Source organism: Podarcis melisellensis, assembly GCF_964234715.1.
Source record: "Podarcis melisellensis genome assembly, chromosome: 10".
In the NCBI taxonomy this organism is placed as follows: domain Eukaryota; kingdom Metazoa; phylum Chordata; class Lepidosauria; order Squamata; family Lacertidae; genus Podarcis; species Podarcis melisellensis.
Window position 1 is genome coordinate 73,354,639 of NC_138542.1, and position 18,052 is coordinate 73,372,690.

Below are 18,052 nucleotides of genomic sequence, written 5' to 3' on the forward strand. Positions count from 1 at the left end.
ATGGAGTGCGGAAAGAGCTTCAATCGGAGTGGACAGCTCAATAAACACCATTGGACTCACACAGGAGAAAAACCATTTGAATGTATGGAGTGTGGAAGGAGCTTCAGTTTCAATGGAAACCTTAGAATACATCAACAGACTCACACAGGGGAGAAACCATTTAAATGCATGCAGTGTGGAAAGAGCTTCAGTCAGAGTGGACACCTCAAAGTACATCAACAGACTCACACAGGGGAGAAACCATTTAAATGCATGATTTGCGGAAGGAGCTTCAGTTTCAATGCAACCCTTAAAAGACATCAACGGATTCACACAGGGGAGAAACCATTTAAATGCATGGAGTGCGGAAAGAGCTTTAGTGATAATGGAACACTTAGAAGACATCAACGGATTCACACAGGGGAGAAACCATTTAAATGCATGGAGTGCGGAAAGAGCTTTAGTGATAATGGAACACTTAGAAGACATCAACGGACTCACACAGGGGAGAAACCATATAAATGTATGGAGTGTGGAAAGAGCTTCAGTCACAGTGGACACCTCAATATACATCAACGGACTCACACAGGGGAGAAACCATTTAAATGTTTGGAGTGCGGTAAGAGCTTTAGTGATAATGGAAACCTTAGAAGACATCAACGGACTCACACAGGAGAGAAACCATTTAAATGTTTGGAGTGCGGAAAGAGCTTTAGTGACAATGATAAACTTAGAACACATCAACAGACTCACACAGGAGAGAAACCGTTTAAATGCCTGGAGTGTGGAAAAAGCTTCAAGTGGAGTGGACAGCTCAATAAACACCATTGGACTCACACAGGAGAAAAACCATTTGAATGTATGGAGTGTGGAAGGAGCTTCAGTTTCAATGGAAACCTTAGAAGACATCAACAGACTCACACAGGGGAGAAACCATATAAATGTACGGAGTGTGGAAAGAGCTTCAGTCAGAGTGGACACCTCAATGTACATAAACAGACTCACACAGGGCAGAAACCATTTAAATGCTTGAAGTGCGGAAGGAGCTTCAATTTCAATGCAAGCCTTAGAAGACATCAACGGACTCACACAGGGGAGAAACCATTTAAATGCATGGAGTGCGGAAAGAGCTTTAGTGATAATGGAACACTTAGAAGACATCAACGGACTCACACAGGGGAGAAACCATATAAATGTATGGAGTGTGGAAAGAGCTTCAGTCACAGTGGACAGCTCAATATACATCAACGGACTCACACAGGGGAGAAACCATTTAAATGTTTGGAGTGCGGAAAGAGCTTTAGTGATAATGGTAAACTTAGTACACATCAACGGACTCACACAGGAGAGAAACCATTTAAATGTTTGGAGTGTGGAAAGAGATTCAGTCAGAATGGAAACCTTAGAAAACATCAGCAGACACACAGTGGAGAAACTGTTTAAATGTATGGACTGTGGAAGGAGCTTCAGTCAGAATGGAACCCTTGATTTATGTCAACAAACTCACACAAAACACAAACCTTAGAAATATCAGGAACGTAGATAGAGGTTCAGTCCTAGTGGAAGTTCTAAATCAACAGACTCACGGACAGGAAGAACTTTAGGAGTTGAAACCCTTGTTGTTGTTTAGTTGTGTCCGCCTCTTTTTGACCCCTGGACCAGAGCACGCCAGGCACTCCTGTCTTCCACTGCCTCCCGCAGTTTGGTCAGGCTCTTGTTTGTAGCTTCAAGAACACTGTTCAACCATCTCGTCCTCTGTCGTCCCCTTCTCTTTGTGCCCTCCATCTTTCCCCACATCAGGGTCTTTTCCAGGGAGTCTTCTCTTCTCATGAGGTGGCCAAAGTATTGAAACCCTACAAACCATCAACAAACTCAGAGAGGAGACGCTGTTTAAATTAAAAGATTGCAAAAAGTGCTTTATTTACAAAGGAGTGTTTAAGGAACATCCAGAGACTCTCACGTGGAAGAACCCATTTAGATGTATGGAGTGTTGGATGTCTTCCTCTCAGAGTCCACTCTTTTCTTCGCGGAAATGAACTCAGGAGGAAATCAGTCTTTAATACATGTTGTGTATGTGAAGTTCTGGTACTTATGTGTAAAACTGCATAGTAATGAAATATAGAAGGCAATGTCAAACAATGTGATTATAATCTAAGATGTAAAGTACTTTTCGATAGAGAAGGGGAGAGGGTTTATCTGGATTGCTGGGCGATATAATGTCCCATACTGGTTTCTAGACCACATTGTGATAACCTTTCAAAAACAATTGATATGGCAACACACCAAGAATCACAATGTGTGTTTCTGTGATGCCCATTTGCCTGAAAGCAGCTGGCAGAAAGCTTTTATTCGTGAAGCCCCTGCAGATGCCGAGTTCCTGACTTCCCTCCCAGAAGACAGGAAGCGAAAGACACACCTCCATTGCCCTGTGTCCTTCCACCCTCTTTCCTCCCTTGCTCCCTTCTGCCGGTTTGTGTGCCTGACTTAGATATCCTGTGTGGTGTATTTTTTTACGGCTGGAACTGGATTTGCTCTCAGAAGCAAAGTTTTGTGCCTCACTGGGGACCCACTGAGAACTGTATGCTTTGAATGCTCAGTAAACTATTATTGAAGAACTCCTGCTGCCTCTGTGTGTGGTTTTTGACCTCAGTGTGGGAATTGATCTACACGTGGCCCCTACTCTCCTCCTGCCCTGAAGTTGCTTTACTCAAGCAGGCAAGACGGGTGCATCTGTGTGCACTCAAAAGCAAACAAAGTAGGACTCGCCTTTCTATGAGAGTATAGTGGTACCTTGGGTTACAGACGCTTCAGGTTACAGACACTTCAGGTTAGACTCTGCTAACCCAGAAATAGTACTTCGGGTTAAGAACTTTGCTTCAGGGTGAGAACAGAAATCGTGCGGCGGCAGCAGGAGGCCCCATTAGCTAAAGTGGTGTCTAGGTTAAGAACAGTTTCAGGTTAAAAAACGGACTTCCGGAAGGAATTAAGTTCTTAACCTGAGGTACCACTGTATTGTGTTTTCAACTGTTTTTATTGGTTTTTTTTAAATTTTGTAATCTGCTCTAGGAGATTCGGATTACAGACAGGGAACTAACAGTAATGATGATGATGATAACAATGATGTTACATTGCTTAACATGCCCCCTCCCCAGACATGAATACTTGAGGACATTCCTGGGTCCATCATGGTCGCTTGAGGCCCATGTCCAACTCAGGCTAGTTCCCCACCCCACAGACCTTTTGGGACAGAGAGGACATGGCCCTGGTCCTCCCTGCTCTGCATCAGATGGGATGGTGGAACTGCCTTGAAGGGGACTCCGGAACTGGTCCAAAACACAGCAGCCAGATGATTGGCTGGGCTGCCTGTCTTTATGAATGGCATTTCTCTCCCACCTCTTTGTCCAAGGAGATCAAGGCGGCATCCAGGGGTCTACCATTCCCCACTGAGTCCCCCCCACAACAAACACATTGGATTCCTCTTTTAAAACCGTTGCACTGGTTGTTTCCTTTCCAGCAGGACCTCTCCTGCTCTCAGTACCTTGGCTTGTGAGACCTCCAGTGGTGCTTTCATGGAACTATAGAGGTGGATGGCACCCCAAGGATCATCCAGTCCAACCCCCACAATCTCAGAGGCCACGCTTGCATCTGGAGGAACTGAGCACTGGAGGAGAAAATGAGCCATTCAGGATCAGGCCAGAGGGCTGCCCCCTATAGGGGAGACACAGCAGAGGAGCCTCCCATTGCCCTCTCCTCCTCCACAGATTGGCCTCCTCCTCTTATAACTCCAGCTTTATTGGTGGCCTTTGCCTCCTGTGGGAGGGAGTTCCACAGGTTTTACTCTGTCCTGCAAGAGGAAGTGCTTTCTCTTCTCTTCTCTGCTCTCCTCCCTTCCTCCTTCCTCCTTCCTCCCTTCCTTCCCTCCTTCCTTCCTTCCTTCCTTACAACCGGTGAGGTTTTAGGTAACGAATGTCCAAATGTTTCCATCCGCGGACAACCTCTATTGTAAAAGGGGACTGATCCATACATCGGAGTGGGGTTTATTTGCATGCATTTCCCCGCTCCTGGATCCAAGGGGCCAGCAGCGCATCCATGCTAAGGAGGAGCAGAGCTGCTGCCCTCCTGCGACCCTCCGCGCCCTGACTTGCCCCCCCTCTCCATGTGCCCTATGCTGGGAGAGAGGAGACTCACCGGATGCCAGCAGGTGCCCCCAGGCAGCCTCTGCAGAGCCGAACCAACGGGACCCCCACACACCCGACTTCTTGCATGAAAGGGAGGGGTTCGGCTTTCGCTCAGGAGGACCCTGCCTTCCCCGTCTTACTTCCCTGTCTAGGAATCTGGCTCGTTTCCGTTTAACCCTTGGCAAGCCGAGCACACCCAACTCTTGAGCATCACGCACCAATGGCTTCCCGAGAATATGGAGGAGGAGAGGTTTATGGATTACCTCCGGCAAGGGATACTTTCAGTTTGGGCCCCCTAACAGCTGGTCTGAAATATACTCAGAGTCGCAAAGTGATTTCATGCTCTTTATTCAGCTCATAGTGGTGAGGAGGAATGAATGAAAGTCCCCTAAAAGTATCTGCTTTATATACATTATTTACACAATGGGCTGCACATGACTGGCTAATTCCGGAATTCTACTGTAAGCCAATCAGGTTGTGGATTCACTTCTATCTGGAGAATGATTGGGTGGTTCCTGCCAACCAATCATACTGCTGCATTCTTCTAGGACCAATCAGACTGCTGCATTCTGAATCCTATTGTTCTAGGACCAATCAGACTGCTGTGTTTTGGATCCTATTGTTCTAGGACCAATGAGACTGCTGTAGTTTGGATCCTATTCAACTCAGTACATAACATGGTCCCTGCTGGAACACAGGTCCTAAGAAATCTTCACTGGCTCCCGGTCCATTTCTGAGCACCATTCAAAGTGTTGGTGCTGACCTTGAAAGCCCTACGCCTGAAAGCAGCTCTGTAACGAGAACCTTTTAATATTTCATGTTGGGTTATGTTTTCTTCTATTCTTTGGGAAGCTGCCCAGAGTGGCTGGAGCAAACCAGTGTGATGGGTGGGGTACAAAAAACATGTTGTTGTTAGACACCCAGCTTTTGACAGCTAGCTAGGCAGGGATTAAGGGCTGCTTCGTTCTGTGCTTTTGGGCTCCTATGTGGGCTTATGCTTTTGGTGCTTGTGGATCTCATGGGATTTAATGTCTTGCCATTATAAATGCACGGGGATAAGTGCATTTACACAGACACATTTCCGCAAAAGGACCCAAACTCCGGCATGTAGCCACAGGTGATACAATAGGAGCCTTTCTTCAAATGGCCTTTGCAACACAATTCACTGGGTAGTAACAAAGTATACACATTTGCCTCTTTTCAACGGATGCTTTCGCTTAGCCCCGTTTCCTCAATGAATCCACCCATTTCTTGATGAAATGTAACTTCTGCCAGGAAAACCTGGGCTGAAATAGTAAGGAGAGCAAAACAGCAGCCCTGTCTGACCCCCGTCAGCCCCCAGACTCCCCCAGTCACGTGGCAGGAGATTCTTCCTGAGCCCCCCTCTCCGTGAGATGGGTATGACATCATGGATGATCCAGTGATGATCCATATGATTCAGTGATGATCCACATGATCCAAGCAGGCTGGACCAAAGAGCAGATCTCTAGGTCTGAATGAAAGGGGTCTGCGATGATGGATTCTGGGGTCAAGAAATCCGCCCTTTCCAGGGATCTCTCCGGCTGGCCCGGAAAAGGCAGGGAGCAGGAATCCTCAGGGATCCCGACGGACAGACAGACTTGTCATGTTGCCAAAACACGAACTCGGAGTCTGATCTGATTTCCAGGTACAACTCACTTTGTGGCGCAACCGGGGATGTTTTTGGGGTGCTCTCTCTGCGTTGGGGGGAGAGCTGCTATCTGAGGGTGTACAAATTGCAACGCGCTTTAGTTCTGGGCTGCTTCACTCCTGGCATGGGGGGGGGGGAGCTCTGCGCGCAAACAGATCAACAGCTGGCCTTGCTTTCTTCCCGGCCTCATTGTGTCACCTCTGACGGAGACACAAGGGAGGACTTCTACCTGGGTGTCGGGGCCCCATTTTCTCCGTAACACAGGAGTCACAGAGTCCAACCCGCTGCTCAATGTGCACCAATACCTAAAACATGGAATGGATCTAAGATCATGGCGTGGGGGGCGGGAGGGAAGGATTTTGCAATGTAAACATTGTAAGGGGGGACCGCATTTTGCAAATGTATTGCCGGGATCACCCCTTTCCCTCTTTCCTCATCCCCTGAGCGAAGAAGGGAGGGGGGAACCTTCTTCCCTCCCCCAATTCCTCCCTTCCCGGTACATCCTCCTCTCACCCCGCGCCCACAGCCCCAAATCCCTCTACAATGCGCTGCACCTCTTCCTCCTCTCCTCCTCCGACTTTTGTTTCCGGAACGAGCGGATAGAGCCCCCCTCCCAAACTCCCTGCTTCTCCCGCAAGTGGAGCTTCTACGCCGGTTGCTGCTCTGAGGGTAGCTCTAGGGGAGCGCGCTTTCGGAAAGGGGATGAGGATGCGAAGAGGAGGGTCCCCGCCCCCGTGGATGTTGCAGGAAAGAAATGAGAATCGAGAGCGAGGACAAAGAGGTAAAGGGGTCGCGGGGGGCGGAGAGGGGGGGAAAGGACCCAGAGACCCCCGCCAGCTCCCCAGAGCGCCTTTCGTGGGCCCCATGGGAAGGGCCTGCATCCCTGCACGTGTGCTGCGAAGGGGGCTTTCCTTGGCCCCTTAGGCGCCTTGGCAGCGGCGGACATGGGGAACCTACGCAGGGGGTCCCCACGAGGACCCCCTTGCCCCGTTTCCCCTGCGTAGGCATCCCTGGGGCCCTGTGGGCTCCGCACGGATAAAGGCAGGCCATGAAAGGGTTAACGGGCATGAGGGACGCCTGGATAGAGACCCCCCATGTCCCTAAATTGTGCATCTTGCAGTGGCCCCTCAGGATGGAAATGTTGTGTATTGAGTCAAATGATTTTATGTCTGTATTATTATTGTCTGTATTTGCATTAGGGTAAAGTAACTGCCTTTTGGTTCCAGAGGGTACAGCTACTATTGGTTCATTTAAGCTGCTGTATTTGGATCCTCTGTCTTATTGGTTTCCTCCAAAAGGCAGTACTGTGATTGTCTGATATTGTTCCCCCCTGGCAGTATCCTTTCTAGTTAGTTCCCTGTCCCTATAAATGTAGCTTTCCCCTCCTCAGTCTCAGTCTTGTTTGCTTGAATAAAGAAGTGTTACTAGAGAACTGTCTCCAGCATATTATGTCAAGAGAGCTGAAATCACAAACCCCACGTCACAACAACTGGCGACGAAGGTGGGATCCGGAATGCTGAGGAGCGGTTAAACGCAGCCCTGCCTCAGAGTCCGGATTGTAGCTAAGACCAAGACTCACTGGCCAGCTGAGAAGACGACCCTGCCCACAGGACCATGGAGAGTCCAAGGGTATTGGAGTTCTTCCAGCTATCAGAGCCCCACACGTGGGAAGACTACGTCGAACGCTCCGAGTTCTTCACAGTGGCTCAAGGGATCACCGATGCCAGCAAAAGAAGGGCCACATTCCTGAGCTACTGTGGGCCTGAGATCTTCACGCTGGCCAAGGCATTGCTTGCTCCAGCGAAGCTAAGTGAGACATCTCTCAAAGATATTCTTGCCTGCCTAACAAGCCATTTGGCGCCTATTGAGACCAAGATGGCCCGGCGGATGGAGTTTCATAAGAGGCAGCAGCATGCTGGGGAGTCTGTATCTGCATTTCTAGCTGAACTGCGGAAGCTCGCTCAGCACTGCGACTTCCAAGATCTGGAAGAGACTCTCCTGGATCGGTTTATCGGTGGTCTGAGCAGCAAGAAAGCCAGAAGACGCATCGTGGCTAAAGAAGAGGTTACCCTTGCTTCAGCCTTGAAGGAGGCCACCGCCACGAAGAATTATGAAAGAGAGGAGCTTGATGCCAGTCGCAGGGCCCCTAAGCCACAGATAGACGTTGCGCATGCCATGGACGAGCTAGAGGCTACTCCGAGCCAGAGCCCAGTCCGTGGGGTCGAGCTAGTGCGTCAGGCCTGCACAGTGCACAAAGATCACCGAGGCAGGTGCCCTGGTTGTGGCGGAAACCATGAGCGGAAGAGTTGTCGTTTCCGGGATGCTATGTGCCGGACGTGCGGGAAGACAGGTCACATCACCAGGGTCTGTAGATCGGCGGCGTTGGGAGCGACAGGAGCACCTAGACTGGAGCATCGCAGACCGCCCACAGCAAACCATGTTCTAAAGGACTGCCACTACGTAACGGAGATCAACGGGAGGGTCGTGCAGTTTCCAGCGCAAGGCAAGGCACACATCAAGGTGAAGATTGAGGGTCAGCTGTGCGACATGGAGGTGGACTCCGGATCTGGATTCACTATCGTGTCGGACCAGACCACGAGGACATTCTTCCCCAGGGGTAAGTTGCCCCCTCTGGAGCCCTTCCCGGCAACTTTGCAGTCATACTCAGCGGGCCGCATCCATGTCATGGGAATGTGTGCCGTGAGAGTACAGTTCCGGGACAAACAGGTGGTACTCAAACTGGTGATTGTGAAGGGCAGTCGCCCCAGTCTCCTGGGCACTGACTGGTTCCCCACCCTGGGACTGAGTATATCAGGGCTTAATTCAATCCAAACCTGAGATGAGCGAGGCATTATGCAAAGAATTTGCTGGTCTCTTTAATGCAAAACTGGGTTGTTATAAAGGGCCCCCAGTTGACTTCGAATTGGACCCTGGGGTGGCCCCAATCCGACTCAAACCAAGGCGAGTGCCATTTGCACTGCAACCCAAGATCGAAGCAGAGCTGGATAAATTGGTCAAGCAGGGAGTTCTCTCACCCGTGGACTCCGCTAAGTGGGAGACTCCAATCGTCACGCCCCTTAAAGCAAATGGGGAAGTCAGGATCTGTGCTGATTACAAATGTACTATCAATAAGGCACTCAGGGGAAACTCATACCCCATTCCAGTCGTATCACATCTGTTGGCTAAACTGGCTGGGGGCAAGGTGTTCGCCAAAATTGACCTGGCACAAGCTTACCAACAGCTGCCAGTAACCCCACAATCAGCGGAAGCACAGACTATTGTCACACATAAAGGGGCGTTCAGAGTTAACAGATTACAATTTGGAGTTTGTGTGGCCCCAGGGATTTTTCAAGGGCTCATGGAACGCCTGTTAAGAGGTCTGCCGGGGGTCTTGCCATTTTTTGATGACGTTTTGATTGCTGGAAAAGACCCACAGGAACTGCTTGCGCGTGTCCGTGCAGTGTTGCTCAAGTTCAAGGAGGTGGGGTTGCAACTAAAAAAGGAAAAATGCAGTTTTGGGGTGCCAACTGTGGATTTCTTGGGGTTTAAAATTGATGCATCAGGCATCCACCCCACAGATGCTAAGGTTAAGGCCATCATCGAGGCACCACGACCACAGAACAAGACGGAGTTGCAGTCATTCCTGGGACTTATTAACTTTTATCATTCGTTCTTACCCCAGAAAGCTTCGGTAGCTGAACCATTACATAGACTGTTGCAGAAAAAGAATGTGTGGCGATGGGGGCAGGGGCAGCAGAAGGCTTTTGACTCCTTGCGAGGAATGCTGAGTAGCAAGAGCGTCCTTGCTCATTATGATGAGTCGAAGCCGCTGGTCCTGGCATGTGATGCCTCTCAATACGGCCTGGGGGCGGTGCTGAGTCATAGGGAACCGGATGGGTCAGAAAAGCCCATCTCTTTCTACTCCCGTACGTTGTCGCCCACGGAGCGCAACTATGCTCAAATTGACAAAGAGGCGCTTGCAATTGTGGCAGGAATCAAAAAGTTCCATGATTATGTGTACGGTCGCCATTTCTCCATTGAAACGGACCACAAACCACTGTTAGGGTTGTTCAACCCGAACAAACAAACGCCACAAATTCTCTCCCCCAGAATGTTGCGTTGGTCTATATTCCTGAACGGGTTCCAGTACACCTTGACCCATGTGTCGGGGAAATGGTTGTGCCACGCTGATGCACTGAGACGATTGCCCCTTCCTGGCGGGAGCAATGAGGATCCTGCTCCAGCGGAGCACATAATGATGCTGGAAACACTTTCGGGGGCTCCTGTAACGGCTACTGATATAGCTGAGAAAACGAGGAAAGATGCTTTTCTCTCCCGTGTGCTCACTTGGGTGGGGAGGGGGTGGCCAGGTGGTCCGCATGAAGACAAATTCAGGCCTTATGCAACAAGGCAGCACGAGTTGTCCATGCATAAGGGTTGTCTCCTGTGGGGAGATAGGGTGATCATCCCAGCACCACTGAGAAACAGGGTTCTTGAGACACTTCACATGGGACACCCGGGAATGGTCAGGATGAAGTCGCTAGCCCGATGTTATGTGTGGTGGCCTGGAATGGACCAGAACATAGAACAATGGGTACGAACATGCAAGGCATGCCAAGAGGTGCGGCCAGAAGTGGCCAGAGCACCAGTTCACTGGTGGGAGCAGTCCAGATCTCCCTGGAGCCGGCTGCACTTAGATTTTGCTGGGCCATTCCAGGGGAAGGTCTTTTTGGTTATCGTCGATGCATATTCCAAATGGTTAGAAGTGGCGATGGTCCCTAGCATGGCATCAGCTGCCGTAATCAAGGTGTTGAGGCAGCTGTTTGCAACCCACGGGTTACCTGAGACCATTGTATCAGATAATGGGGCAGCTTTTGTATCCCAAGAATTCAGGGCATTCTTGGCTGATAACTTCATAAGAGGGGTCACATCCGCGCCCTTTCACCCATCCTCCAATGGGCAGGCGGAGCGCATGGTAAGAACAGCCAAAGAATCCATTGCGCGCTTAATGGAGGGTAACTGGTCAGCTCGCATCGCGCAAATGTTATTTTTGCAGCATGCGACACCATGTACTGCGACGGGCAAGTCGCCAGCTGAGCTGCTCTTGGGTAGAAGACTGGTAACGGTGCTGGATTATGTCCACCCGGATAAAATGCCAAACCGTAATTCAAGAGCAACCCCCCAGGCTGAGACTGACACAACAAGGTATCTCGCCCCTGAAGATCTGGTCTGGGTGAGGAACTATTCACGAGGTTCGCGGTGGGTGGCTGGTGTGGTCACCCGGACTAGTGGACCTGTGTCCTATTATGTGACCTTGGAAAATGGGCAAGTTTGGAAGAGACATATAGATCAGCTGAGGCGCCGGGCTCTCAGCAGGGAGGAGTCTGATAATTCATCCCTGGCTAACGATGCAGAGCTGCAAGAGCAGAGTGAAAATGGCCCAGAGCTGGAGTCACCAGGGGCTTCAGCAAATGAACCAGGGTCTGCTAGTCCTCAGGATGACGAGGTACAGGTAGGGGACCCTGAGATGTCTGGGACTCCATTTGTTCCTGACGAAACCCCTATAGCAGCCCCCCTACCACAGGTGACACCCAATCCAGAACCGGCAACACCTGTTGTCAGGAGATCAAATAGAAGTTGTAGGACCCCACAGTACCTGAGAGATTACGTCTGCTGTGCTCAGTGGGGGGGAGGGGTGTTGTGTATTGAGTCAAAGGATTTTATGTCTGTATTATTATTGTCTGTATTTGCATTAGGGTAAAGTAACTGCCTTTTGGTTCCAGAGGGTACAGCTACTATTGGTTCATTTAAGCTGCTGTATTTGGATCCTCTGTCTTATTGGTTTCCTCCAAAAGGCAGGACTGTGATTGCCTGATATTGTTCCCTCCAAAATGTATACTTTCTAGTTAGTTCCCTGTCCCTATAAATGTAGCTTTCCCCTCCTCAGTCTCAGTCTTGTTTGCTTGAATAAAGAAGTGTTACTAGAGAACTGTCTCCAGCATATTATGTCAAGAGAGCTGAAATCACAAACCCCACGTCACAACAGGAAAGATGGGGGATGAGGGCTGAGGCGCGCCAAGGGGGGCCTCTGGGTTCAGGGGAGACTCTGGGACAGACGGAGGGAGTCGAGGAAGTGGGGAGGGGAGCATCCCTGGGGCAGGGAAGGGCAGCATTGGGGGGGGGGGAGATCGGAAACCAGTCTTTGGGGAGACTTCTCCATGGTGGCGCCTGCGGGGATTTTCTGGAGGGGCCGCCTGGCTTCTCCCTCCCACCCAGGAATCGGCCACCCCTTCAAGGTGACCCGAGAGGGATCCCTGGAAAGTGAGGGGTCGTGTCCCCCCACCCCTTCCTTCCTGCAAGCTCCATCCTCTTCCCACCCCATGAGCCCCCATAAGCCCCTGCCCTGTCCAGGAAGAGGGGAGGGGAGAGGGCTTCTCAGAAGCGGCTCTGCGTTTCCGCAGTCCCACCCAGGAAGCAGCCAGAAACCTTTCCCTCTCTATCAGGCTTCCATCTTTATGTTTCTCTTCCACTGCATGGTTCCAGTACAAAGAAAAGACAGTAAAACATCAGACACTAAAGACCTCCCGATAGAGGGTTGCCTTCAGCTGTTTTCTAAATGTCAGAATGTTGCCCATTTCCTCGCCCTCTGCCTGCTTCCCTGTAACTTCACTTCTCGGGGGGGGGGGGGAATCAGCAGAAGACCTTCGAAGGATCACCTCCCTGTCCAGACTGAGAGATTTGGGGGGAGATGATCCTTCAGGTCTACAGGGCCGAGGCTGTTGAGGGCTTTAGGTTGCAGATCTTGCTCCTCCATAACGATCTATTTCAGCAAATAAATTTATTACTGAAGGCAAAGAAGCATAACAGGATCCAAAAAATAGCAAAAACTTAACTTATGTAAAACCCTAACTTAGCATACCAAAACTGCACTCAAGTAAGAATCACACAAGCTGAGTAGAGAAATAGCAGACTAGGAAGTGGGACCAGGCGCCTTTCAATACTGTAATTTATAAACAATTCAATGTCAGAGGAACCTTGGGACTGGATAACAAGCCTGGCTCACTCCAGTTTAAACAAGCTTCATCTGGTTTCCCAAAACAAGAAAGGTTCTTCATAACCTCATCGCAACTTATCCCACCACCAGCTCTCAGCAGAAAGGAAACTGCCGAGTTTCAGGAAGCCTACATTAGATCAATACTTTTTTTTGCCTGGAAAATGCAACCATGACACTTTAAAGGTCAGCACCAACAGTGTGAAATGCGCTTGAAAATCTGCTTGGAGCCAGGTAAGATCCTTTAGAGGAAGTGATATGTGGTCTCGGCGCTGCTCCCATGCAGTTGCTGTTTTGGGTCACCTTCAAAGGGAGTCCCATCTAGACCACATAGCAGTAGACCAAGCTGGAAATAACCAGAGCATGCACCACTCTGGTGAGACAGTCTGCGGAGAAGGAGGGTCTTAGCCTGCATTCCAGATGAAGATGCTAGACAGCTGCCCTGGACACAGAATTGAGCTGCGCCTCCATGGTCAGCTGTGAGTCCAAAATGACCCCTAGGCTGCACACCTGGTTATTTAGGGGCACAGTTACCCCATCAGGACCAGGGGGTCCCCCACACCTGCCCACCCCTTGTTCCCCAGGGACAGTACCTCTGTCTTGTCAGGATTCAAGCTCAATCTGTTAGCCACCATCCATCCTCAAACCACGTGCAGGCACCAACACAGGGCATTCTATGTCTTCACTGGTTCCAATCTAAAAGAGAGGAAGAGCTGGGTATCATCCACATATGGGTGAAAACCCAGCCAAAAGCCCCGATGATCTCTCCCAGTGGCTTCATATAGATATTAAAATACATGGGGGAGAGGACAGAGCCCCAAGGCACCCCAAAAGTGAGCACCCAGGGGTCAGAACACTCATCCCCCAACACCACTTTCTGGACATGGCCCAGGAGGAAGGAGGGGAACCACTGCATAGCAGGGCCCCCAGCTCCCCTAGAGGGTCCAGAAGGATACCATGGTCAAAGGTCTCCAAAGCTGCTGAGAGATCCAGCAGAACCAGGAAACAGCACAACCAAGGCAATTTCAGTCCCATGATGAGGCCTCAATCCCGATTGGAAGGATAATGGTGGCAGAAGCTTTCCTGGTCCTGCACCCCCAAAAGCTCCAGGCACAAGACTTTCATTAGCTTTGAAGGGGCCATCGGATACTGGGTGGTCTTTTCTTCAAAACACAAATATTCTGAATCCTTTTTAATTGATGTATGATATAAGCAGCAGTTCTGTTTTACATATTCTACATTGGAAAGATTTTGATACACAGGTCTGAGCTCATTTCTCCGCCTGAAACTGCTGTGTTAGCAGCACTGTGAGCCTGGACAGTGTGTTTGGGGGTTCAGGGCTGCCTAGACAACAAGACCCCCTTCTCAGCCTGGCTTATATGGTCCCAAGGAAAGCAGAGAAGTACGTTAAGCACCAGCTTCCTACAGGAGTTGCTGGAAGGAGGTGTGCAGGGCACCTTCCAACCGCCTTAGAGAGTCCACTCTGGATTTCTGTAGGTTTTCCTCCATAGCCTTTTCTTCTCCTGAAGATAACTCAAGAGGAAGTGAGGGAGTGTACCAAAGTATTACGACCAGAGATTTCCTTCCCAAAGGGTTCCCTTCCCTGGTTGACGAGCCCCATCTGCCCTCACTTTCCTCTGCAGGATGTGCAGAATCTGCCTTCTTGACTGTGGGATTCACTGTTGTTCTCATCCTCTCCATCCACCAGGGCCTGCCTTCACCTGCAATAGAATTCCCTAATACACCAAGGAATTGAGACCCATCAGGTATCCTCACCTGGTTGTGCCGGCCGGTTGAAGCCGTTCCTGGGATTGCGGCCCCTATTCCATCCTGACAGCTTCTGGAAGCCACAGGTGAGTGCTGAGTGGAGGGTGAGGACCAATGGTGGATAAATTACCCTATAAGGTGCATGACATTTCCCCCACCAAAGGTACTACCGCTCCCCTAACACCCCATGACATCGTATGATTATGATCTTTAAGACAGAACAGGAATAAATTCATGTCCCCAGAAATAACACAACTTCATTAAAAAAATATATTTATTAAAGTTTTAAAAGTTACAAAAGGAAAAGAAAGAGAATTAAACATAACAAAACAATACAATACACTACAAAAAGACTACATAAACATAAATAAACTACATAAGACTACATAAATACATAAATACTACATAAACATAACAAAAACAAAACAAAAACATTTAAGAAAACACATCCAATACTTTCAATATTATCTTTCATTTTCTTGTTTCAGCGACTTCCTCACACCTCCCTTTTTTGTATTCCACTTCAATTAATTGTTTCAGCAAATCCTTTCCATCTTCCTCAATTTTCTGTCCTATAATTTATCTTAATACATTCTAACCTTATTTTTCCCTTTAATCCATTTACAATCTATTGCAGTGTTTCCCAACCGGTGTTCCGCGGCACACTAGTGTGCCGCGAGACGTTGCCTGGTGTGCCGCGGGAAAAATTAAAAAATTCGAAAGATATCCAGAGAGGCGGCCTTCAGGCGAGTTTTAATTTTAATTTTCCTTCTCCCACTTAATGCCCCACGCTCGCCCAAGCAGCTTGCAGTCCTCAGTAACCACGGCGACCCAAGAGAGGGGAGGGAACAGGGAAGTCGAGGGCGGCGGCGAGCCGCGATGACGTCAGTGGGCCGCGCCGCCTCGCTCTGGCACGGTGTGAGAGCCCCGGCTAGTGGCGCGAGCTTCGGAATAAGTGGGATCCGCGTGCGCGAGACCGAGGTCGCGGGTAAGGAGCTCAGCCCTGGGCAGGAGGAAGCGGGGCCGCGCGTGCGGGCCACATCCCCACAGAGAGCGAGCCTCCCCTGGCCCACCACTCTGGGCAGGTCCACTCGCATGAGGGGGCGGCGATGGCAACGGCCGGCAGCTTGCCTGCAATGCCATCCCTCGAGCAGGCGAGGAGCCCGGAGGCTACCAGATGCGAGTCCTCTTTCCCACCCTGCTCGGGAGTCCAGAGCACTTGGTCGCATTCAGGATCTAGAGTGGGGAAGCGGGGCTTGTGTCTGGGCTGGACACATTGGGCTGCCTGTGCTGCTCGACCTGCGGGGAGAAATCAGGGTGGGAGTCACGACCGTAAGGCAGGGCTGCCAAGTGTGGCAGAAGAGGACACGGCCGTCGCACCTGTCTTTAGGTAGGAGCTTCTTCCGTGTCGACCTGCTGCCCTAAAGTCTTGGCTTTTTGGCGGTTGGCACAGAAGGAAGGCAAGGGGGAGGGGGGAAAATTGAAACTTACACTTTCGTGCGTCCCTCCCGGCGTGACGCTGCGCGCTGACGTCACGGGGCTGTAATGGTGGTGTGCCTCGAGATTTTTTTCATGAAACAAGTGTGCCTTTGCCCAAAAAAGGTTGGGAAACACTGGCCTACACAGGCCAAAGAGTGCCAGGATTAGCACCGGTGAGGTGTGCGACGTCCCCAAATTTACAGACTGTATGTGAATGAGAAGTTGTGGGTGGGATTACAGTTTACGGCAGCCCTATGATTTTCTCCATCCATGACATTTCGTGAGCTGATATTGCAGTACGAATTCCAAAATAACTACAAAAGAATAACAATATAATAAGAATGGTTGTAGTATTTCTACGCTGCCTGTCTGGCTGGGTTTCCCCAGCCACTCTGGGCAGCTTACAGTACATATAAAAGACTGTAAAACATCAGACACTCAAAACCTCCCAATGCAGCTGTCTTCTAAATGTCAGATAGTTTCCTTTCCCTCTGCCTGCTTCCCTGTAACTTCACTTCTCACGGGGGGGGGGGGGTGAACCAGCAGAAGACCCTCAAAGGAGGACCTCAGTGTACAGACTGAGCGATGGGGGTGGAGACGTTCCTTCAGGTCTACAGAGAGTGAGGCTGTTTAGGTCTTTAGGTTGCAGATCTTCCTCCTCCACAATGATCTCCAGAGCAAGTCCGACATACAATTATTAGAGTAGGAAAAAAAGCTCAGAGACAACAAAAAATTCCTTGAGCAAATAAACTTGTGACAGAAGGCATAACAGGAATCTATGCCTGCAAAATGCAACCGAGGTAATTTAAAGGTCAGCACCAAGAATGTGAATTGTGCTCAGAAATGTACTGGGAGTCAGTGAAGATCCTTTCAGACTGGTGTTCTGTTGTCTCAGCGGCTGCTCCCATTCTGTTCTCTAGCTGCCACATTCTGGATTAGTTGCAGTTTACAAGTCACCTTCAAAGATGGCCCCATGTATTACATGGCAGTAGTCCAAGCAGGAGATCACCAGAGCATGCACCACTCTGGGGAGACAGTCTCCAGGCATGGAGGGTCTCAACCAGCATACCAGATGGAGCTGGCAGACAACTGCCCTGGACACAAAATTGACCTGTGCCTCCATGGACAGCTGTGAGTCCAAAATGACCCCCAGGTTGTGCACCTGGTCCTTTTGGGGCACAGTTACCTCCATCAGGTCTAGGGAGTCTTCCACATCTGCCTGCCCCCTTTCCCCCTGGGACAGTATTTCTGTCTTGTCAAGATTCAACCTCAATCTGTTAGCCGCCATCTATCCTCCAAGTGCCTCCAGACACTTACACAGGACCTTCACAGGTTCCAATTTAAAAGAGAGGAAGAGCTGGGTATCATCCACATACTGGGGAACACGCAGCCCAAACCCGCAGATGATCTCTCCCAGTGACTTCGTATAGATATTTAAAAGCATAGGGGAGAGGACGGAGCCCTGAGGCACCCCACAAGTGAGAGCCCAGGGGTCTGAACACTCATCCACCAACACCACTTTCTGGACATGGCCCAGGAGGAAGGAGGGGAACCACTGCACAGCAGTGCCCTCAGCTCCCCTAGAGGGTCCAGAAGGATACCACGGTCAAAGGTCTCCAAAGCTGCTGAGAGATCCAGCAGAACCAGGAAAGAGCTTTCCCCTTCGTCTCTAGCCCATTGGAAAATATCAAGCAGTGCAACCAGGGCAGTTTCAGTCCCATGATGAGGCCTGAATCGCAATCAGAAGGATAATGGTGGCAGAAGCTTTCCTGGTCCTGCCCCTCCAAAAGCTCCAGGCCCAAGACTTTCATTAGCTTTCAAGGGGCCATCAGAGATGCTGGAAGGAGGTGTGCAGAACACCATCCAACCTTCTTAGAGAGTCCATTCTGGATTTGTGTAGGTATCCCCCCATAGCCTTCTCTTCTCCTG

General features: G+C 50.1%; 6 protein-coding genes across 6 annotated transcripts in view; 5 read left to right on the plus strand and 1 right to left on the minus strand.

Annotated features, from left to right (window-relative positions):
• Window positions 1–3,711, minus strand: part of LOC309378622 (uncharacterized protein) — an 88,817-nt gene extending 85,106 nt beyond the window's left edge. Inside the window, exon 1 of the mRNA XM_081927040.1 lies at window positions 3,191–3,711. The gene's annotated coding sequence lies outside the window, so the exon portion shown is untranslated. The remainder of the gene's footprint in view (window positions 1–3,190) is intronic.
• Window positions 1–18,052, plus strand: part of LOC309378798 (uncharacterized protein) — a 50,059-nt gene that overhangs the window by 27,791 nt on the left and 4,216 nt on the right. The gene's annotated exons all lie outside the window — the stretch shown is intronic.
• Window positions 1–18,052, plus strand: part of LOC309379835 (uncharacterized protein) — a gene marked incomplete at its 5' end in the record, with an annotated part of 20,930 nt that continues 2,878 nt past the window's right edge. Inside the window, one exon of the mRNA XM_081929300.1 lies at window positions 1–1,544. Within this exon, the coding sequence (XP_081785426.1) occupies window positions 1–1,422 (1,422 nt within the window). The 3' untranslated portion in view covers window positions 1,423–1,544. The remainder of the gene's footprint in view (window positions 1,545–18,052) is intronic.
• LOC309379836 (uncharacterized protein) overlaps window positions 5,104–18,052 on the plus strand; it is a gene marked incomplete at its 3' end in the record, with an annotated part of 15,470 nt that continues 2,521 nt past the window's right edge. Inside the window, exons 1-2 of the mRNA XM_081929301.1 lie at window positions 5,104–5,823; window positions 14,521–14,730. The remainder of the gene's footprint in view (window positions 5,824–14,520; window positions 14,731–18,052) is intronic.
• The window catches only part of LOC309378638 (uncharacterized protein), a 27,364-nt gene continuing 15,868 nt past the window's right edge, over window positions 6,557–18,052 (plus strand). The window contains exon 1 of the mRNA XM_081927110.1: window positions 6,557–6,607. The gene's annotated coding sequence lies outside the window, so the exon portion shown is untranslated. The remainder of the gene's footprint in view (window positions 6,608–18,052) is intronic.
• Window positions 12,015–18,052, plus strand: part of LOC309378762 (uncharacterized protein) — a 49,303-nt gene continuing 43,265 nt past the window's right edge. Inside the window, exon 1 of the mRNA XM_081927401.1 lies at window positions 12,015–13,063. The gene's annotated coding sequence lies outside the window, so the exon portion shown is untranslated. The remainder of the gene's footprint in view (window positions 13,064–18,052) is intronic.